Below are 7,103 nucleotides of genomic sequence, written 5' to 3'. Positions count from 1 at the left end.
TGGTTTCGGCTTCTCAAAAAGTTCTGTTTGAGTTTCCAAATTTCTTTCTTCCATTTACTGATCGGTTACGCATTTAAAACTTAATAACCAATTTTGTTTAAAAGAATAAAAACACAGTATACATTAATAAAATTAATCATTATCTATGTGATAAGTTTCTTCCTGGTTTAATGGTTTCAAATTAATATCATTATCTATCTCTTCTAATTTTTCAATTTTATATTGAAACTAATATCATTTGCTACTTAATAGTGTATCAATTTTAAATTAAAACTTATTTTAACCACTATAATACTCTTACTAAATTTCATTTTGGGCCTATTGTCTTCTTATTTGAAAACTAGTGGGTTCCAACAAACCCATTCATCAACTGTTCAAACTAAAAATGTTAATTTATTCTTATCTAGAGGATAAAAAATAGATTTTACTCATATGTATCTCAATTCTCGTGTTATTGCCCCGACCACACTGGCCATCATGCAACATTGTTGATCATCCAGCATGAACCTCAACCACCACCAAGCATCGAAAAAAAAAAATCAAACAAAGGCATCATTGCAACTTAATTTTAGATATGACGAATACGAACAATAAGAAGAATTTTTGTTGATGAATAATAAGAACTCTAATACTTGGAATTATAGAGGATTGTTAGAACATCCACAGCAGTGTCCTTGTCGACGGCAAGCACAAGCCCTGTCCGCTGTGCTCTTGCCGACAGCAGGGCGCTGCTCTATGCATAGAGCACGTCCGTGCCAACTGCAAGAGCACGAGGCGTCGACGTGGCATGCTCTAATTGGCCCGTTGGTTTATCATTTTTTATTATTTTTTTTAAAAAAAAATCGAAAAAATCTGAAAAATTCAGATTTAATAAAAAAAATATTTTCCCACTTCCTAATAAAATATATCCATTCTTTCCACACTTTTAATTTATTTTTTCATTATTTTTACCCCAAAATTCATACTTTCATCTATAAATACTCTCATTTCAAACACAAAAAAATGAGACTATACCAAACAACTCTCTCAATCTCAATTTTTAGGATTTTAATTATGTAATTTTTAATTTTTAGGATTTTAATTATGTAATTTTTTAATTTTTTTATAATTTGTAATATTATTCCGGGTAATTTTAATGCATTTTAATATTGCGGAAATGTTTTTATTTAAATTGAATAATAGAATAGTGAGACCCTTGAGCTTGTCCTTGCGGAAGAGCACGGATGTGAGTGTTGTGCTCTTGTCTAAGAGTAGGGAGTAAAAGTGGATCCGGGCCCACATCCTTGTTCGTTGGCAAGTGTACTTGTTCGTTGGCAAGTGTACGGATGTGGATGCTCTTACAATGGAAAAACTACAACGAATCATCAGATTCTTGCTCTACATTTAACATGTAACCCTCATGAATAAATACTTCATTGATCCTATAAATTTAGGCACTCCTCCATGGTCCTCAAATACGATGTAACACTTTATGTTGATTACTCGGGTTCGTATCAAGCGGTATACGGATGACCAATGCTGCATTATCCCAACTATATTGTGAAGCTTGCACCGGAAAATAAGGTAGAAGAATGGTACTCTATTGTCTGTTTCCATCTGCCAAGCAGAATTAAGCAATAGATGCGTGCCCACTGCAAGTACCAATAAGGTGGAGGTCATCACTTAACGGCTCATCAATCTCATTTAGCAACGTAACCAAGCGCATGTCGGATGTCTTCAATTCAATGTTACTAGATTCACTCCAAGCATATCAAAGAATAATCGACTCCAATATTCATGTGTTCTACCTATCTCTGGCCTCGTCACCGCCATACTATCCACTTTCGACCCCCACATCTGTCGAACTTCTTGGAATGTAACTAGGTATCACCCATTGGTAAAAGTATGTGTTTCCGATCGCCAACATTTAATCAAAGCAGTAATCATGTGATGATCAAATGTTTTGGGCTTCCCATGACTCAATATACCTCGAAATCCCCATCATTAGAATATGAGTTAAGACAAATGGATTGCAGACACAAAAATCCCACGGTCGTCCTTATATCATTTGCATTTAAATGCTTTCTGTTTTCCTCCACTTCATATACTTTTAGTTATTTGCTCATTTTGAAATATGAATATCCAACTTTTCTACATGCAAAAATATTAAATATATTTAGCTTTTAAAGTCGACCTCAATAATTCTTGTTATTCGAATCTCCTTTTTTACTAGCAAAATGGTTAGTTTGCACAAGGGAACATTTTAAAAACACTACTCCAAAAGGGGTTTTGAGCACCTATATAACACCGGACTAGAGATAAAGTTGAGTGTTCATGACATTACCTACAAAAATTTGGAAGCCATATACAGGAGCTCAAAGAGGCATTGAAGTTGAAGAAGAAGTGAATGAGTTGTTTTCACAATGAGAGGGTCACCCACTAAGACAAAACTTATGTATATATATTTAATTGTAAAATAGAATAACTTTTTTGAACCCAATCTTAAGGTGTTGTTAGTCTCCCTATCAAAAGTGAGGGTCAATTGACACATTCTTCATCTGTATGTTATTATATTGTATATCTATCACATGCGTTGCTTATATTATTTGATGTCACATATTTTTTGGTAAAAGTAATTGAGATCACACATGCATCACTTCTTTTATCACTCTTTTATTGCATGTATGTCTATCACATGCATTCGCATATAATATTTGGTGGCACATGCATTTTCCTGCAAAAGTAATTGAGATGTCACATGCATCACTTCTTTATCACGCGTTTATGCAAGTATGTTTAGAAAAATTAACATTTGAATCACAACTTTTTAGTTGACTTCTAGTTTATCCAAAACTTATAAAAGTAGCTAATTAAATTATAACAATTATCTCATACAATTCAAAATTTAATAAAATTTGTTACTTAAATCAAACTTTTAGTTAACTTTTAGATAAATTCTAAAATTGCCCCATCAAGCTATGGTTGCAATCGGAACATGTACAACGATTTCTAAACTTGAATCAGACCAAACAACACTCAACCAAATCAAATGTGACGATAATCCGATCCCATTTTCAAAAGCATGAATTTCCTCGTACCATGATATTATACATCACAAATTATAGATGGATGGCTGAAGAATAAGCAATATTTTTTATCTTGCAATCTCCCATTCAATCTCTTAATTTTGTCATTTTGTGTTTTAGCCCATGACATTAAAATATTGACATAAAAATAGACGTATACAAAGTTACTAGTATTATATTTTCAATCAAAGTAACCTTAAAAGTAATTGTTTAAAAGTTACACATATGCAAGTACATCCTTTATGGCAATACGTGTGTTTTTCAGAGTCATGTCAACTTTAATTACACCTAATTTCGATCGATATGATAAAAATACAAATATAATGATCATATTTTTTTTGGTAAAGTTAATGATCATATTTTTTGGTAATGATTTTTGAAAACAAATTTGTTTATAATGTTATTATTCACATAGGAGTTTAAATAAAGAATATAAATATTAGAAGAAAAATTGTTTTGGCTGTTGGGTTTAGTGGAAGAGAAGAAGACACCTTAATTGGTGCAATCTACTGAAACAAGAAAATTCCTCTTCTTTCATATTGTCACAACACAAACACGCCGTTTCAATCCAGCCACGGTACTAATTCTTTCCTCATTTACTTCTTTAATTATCTTCTTCGTGGCGGCTTCTTTCGTGGAAGTTTTTTCGATATTTTCTTTCTTTTGTGTTACTTTTGAGTTTTGTAAGAATGAATCTTTTGGGGCTAATTAATTTGTGTGATTTGTGAAATTTTTGCTTATATTTTCCATGAGATTAATGTTAGGATTAGGAAATTGACATCGTTTTAGTTTGTGTGAATCATTGTTTTCAGATCAGGGATGCTGGGAAAATCCGTGGCTTCTCCTCTGCTGACATTTGATTCAACTGCTCAGTTTTGTAATTATGTAAGCTCTTCATTAAATTTTTCAGTTTTTCTGAATTGCTCAGAGTTTTGAGGTGAGAATAGTGATAGTGTCAGCTTCTTGATTGGAAAAGTTGATCTGTCGAAATCAATGCCTACAATCAGAATTTAAGCTCTGCTTATATCGTGTGAATTCGGCCTAAGTTCTTCTACGGGTGTAGCTAGGGGCACGTTGTTACCGGGTACTTTCTTCAATATGAATCACCGGTCTTGTTCCCCATGATGTTCCCTGATTGAATTACCTGTGCTTTCCTCAATAGGAGATCATGTATTAGAGTAGCTATGAGTTTCAGCTGCGCGTAGCTAAGAAATGTTTAAAAATCTGCAGTTTAAGTGCACTGAAATCCGAGAGACGAGAAAGATTCATCCATATGCAATTATCTTTGTGTTCCAATTGGAAAAGGAATGACATTTTTGGTAATAATACTAGATTCATTGTGATTTTAGAAATGATCGCGTATCGTTTGGTTGACACTATCTGTGGCTATGCTCATAGTAGTTCATGGGGCAGTACCACGTTTGTAAAAATTGTGAGTAAAACTATGTAATTTATGCATTTGGCCATGAAATCAGATCCAAGAAAGGCTATAGGATCCGGTCTCTTTTTATTGCAAGGGTATGGTCAACGGAAATTTTCACGTGCTTCTGCTAATTTGACCACTATCACTAGAGCTCCTGTTTGGCAGTCTAACCATTCTGTTGGGAAAGTTCCATATTTTATCAAATATACGTATGATGTGTATAGTTGTATATCTAGATGTTGCTTGAATGACTCGATAATATCTTCTGCCATTTTCTGACCGGAGCATTTTATTATTTCTGCTGTGCAGCCCGATACCGCTGCATTGACGACTAGCAAACCATTTCCAAATATAAACCTTACCACTTACACCCCATGGGGTGCCCTCCGAGGGGGACGTTATGCAATCTCTTTCATATCTAAGAACTGGGAGTTGCATTCTACTGCTCAAACTGAAGATGTGATTCTCAGTGACGAAGACAAGAAAACATGGGAATCTTGCAGGCAAGCGCTGTCTGCATATGGTTTTGGTGCAGAGGAGGAAGACAAGATTCTTGGCAAGGCATTTGGTCATATTCATTCTCCTTATTGGGGTGAAGAGCGAAAGAAGGAAGTTCCCAAGTTCGAGGTTGTTAATGAGATACTAAGTTACCTAAAGGATTTAGGCCTCACTGATGACGATCTTGGAAAAGTTCTCAAGAAATTTCCGGAGGTGCTTGGATGCAACCTGGAAAACGAACTCAAAGAAAACGTGCAGATTCTCGATAATCAATGGGGCATCAAAGGTAAGACATTGAGAAACCTCCTCCTTCGTAATCCGAAAGCTCTAGGTTATAATATTGATTGCAAGGGTGATTGTGTGGCACAATGCACACGCTGCTGGGCTCGATTTTAACTGCCATTATGCTCATTTTGTATAGGCATCCTTGATTTTGTGACATCTTATACATTCCATTCTACCAGTATTAATACATCAAAATTTCCCTTGATCCTTGTATATTTTCGCAGCATTGTACTCCTATTCTATTTCTGTGGTTCTTGTACTTAAAATATGAAATCAAGAATGTTGAAAACTAATTTATTACTACCAAATTAATCATCAGAGTGACAGCCTTAATAAAACATGAATCTGAAACACGAATTCCGTAGAGAAAGAAATCCTTATCACACATATTCATTTCCATGACACACATTCAAGGACACTTGGGCTTATTTCCATGTGTTTTAAGCTTGGCATAGCAGGGGCAGAGGGCTTTGTTGCCATACGTCCCTGGAGGGACACAATGGCACGTCGTGCAGCAGCTCTTGCAAGCACGATGGCACACTTTCTTTCTTGACGACTTGCTGCATCTTCTTGCGCATGCATAGTTGCAATCTGTCATTCAAGTTTCTGCATTAAGTTAGCATATCATTTACATGTGAAAATAGGAACATAGGATGTTTAGTTACTTATTGCACGGGGCCGATGATGTTTCTTCGTAAGCTCTTGTAGATTTCCCTCTTCACCCTCCACCACAAAATCCTAGAGATAAAACAATGCAGATGAAGATCATTGGAAATTGTTGAAAAAACCAGTGGATTATGCGGAAATATTCTTTAATAATTCGAGTAATTCAAACTGAGTTACCTGAAAGAAGAGAATGAAGATGAGAAACAAATGTAGGAGCTTCATCTTTAGACTTTCTTGATTATGGTTACTACTAGCAAGCGACCCTATTTATAGAGATTGAGTTGCTTTAATGTTTATCCTATTTAAGGTCACATGTAAGGATAGGGTTGTGAGAAAAACAGACAGTGTGTGTTTGTACGAAAAGATTTAGCAAAAATAATCATTCTCAATTTGTGTCAAGTTTTGGGAGTATGCATTTTATTATGGAGATGAAGCCTTTGGAGTGTTTGTGAGAAACAGCTGTTGATTCCTTAGCTTTAAGAAAATGCATGTAGAAAGGCTTGGAGATAACAAAGAGTTATGGTCCCCTTTGTTTCTTTTCTTGATCCTTATATTCGATTCGAAATGGATCAAAATGTGTTTTATTTTGGTAAATAAGAAATATACACACAATGTGATGTTCAACTACTGAATTATGAAGTTAGTCTACTTGGCCTTCCTGATTTGTTAATTTCGCAATCCGTTCATTCTTGAAACTCTGTCGAGTTTGCCGGTTCCTAGTGGATTTGAGGCGCTTTCACGGGCTAGGAGGAACTAGTTTTTCTGTGAATACAAATACACACACCAAAGCACTAGTTAGGGGCATAGATATATTTTGTCTTACAAATATTCTACTTTATTCTCTCTTCATTAACTCAGTAGATATTACTCCCTCCGTCCCATAGAAATAGGCCCTTAGAGTTGACACGAGTTAATGTGTTTGGTAAAGTAAGAGAGAAGGAGAAAAAGTAGTTGAAATTGTGTAGTGTGTGGTGGGATCATAAATGATAATGTAAAAGAGAAGAAGAAAAAGCTTACCATAAATGGATATGGACTATTTCTATGGGACAAACGAAAAAGAAAATATGACCTATTTCTATGGGACTAAGGGAATATTTTTTAAATTACGGGCCGAAAGAATCACTTGAGGTACATGCAGAAAGAAGTTGATCACTTGAGGTGAGACA

The 7,103-nt window shown here is 35.0% G+C and overlaps 2 protein-coding genes across 3 annotated transcripts; one reads left to right on the top strand and one right to left on the bottom strand.

Annotated features, from left to right (window-relative positions):
* The first annotated feature begins 3,504 nt into the window (after positions 1-3,504).
* Positions 3,505-5,484, top strand: LOC121753572. 2 transcript variants are annotated; one of them, XM_042148786.1, is made up of 3 exons: positions 3,505-3,642; positions 3,855-3,950; positions 4,798-5,484. In XM_042148786.1, exons 2-3 carry the CDS (start codon positions 3,885-3,887, stop codon positions 5,380-5,382), a joined length of 651 nt encoding a protein of 216 aa, XP_042004720.1. In that variant the 5' UTR covers positions 3,505-3,642; positions 3,855-3,884; the 3' UTR covers positions 5,383-5,484. The 2 variants fall into 2 exon arrangements, with proteins under 2 accessions (XP_042004720.1, XP_042004719.1); XM_042148785.1 differs by having other exon boundaries at positions 3,518-3,642; positions 3,878-3,950.
* Positions 5,485-5,551: 67 nt separating this feature from the next.
* On the bottom strand, positions 5,552-6,307 carry LOC121753573 (gibberellin-regulated protein 9-like). Its single transcript, XM_042148787.1, has 3 exons — positions 6,115-6,307; positions 5,937-6,009; positions 5,552-5,862 (listed from the first exon to the last, which is right to left on the bottom strand). Exons 1-3 carry the CDS (start codon positions 6,157-6,159, stop codon positions 5,681-5,683), a joined length of 300 nt encoding a protein of 99 aa, XP_042004721.1. The 5' UTR covers positions 6,160-6,307; the 3' UTR covers positions 5,552-5,680.
* Between the last annotated feature and the right edge of the window lie 796 nt (positions 6,308-7,103).

Source organism: Salvia splendens, chromosome 11 (genome assembly GCF_004379255.2).
Source record: "Salvia splendens isolate huo1 chromosome 11, SspV2, whole genome shotgun sequence".
NCBI classification, from domain to species: Eukaryota; Viridiplantae; Streptophyta; class Magnoliopsida; order Lamiales; family Lamiaceae; genus Salvia; species Salvia splendens.
Note: the sequence above shows the minus strand (reverse complement) of the source record. Positions and strands in the feature narration are given on the sequence as shown.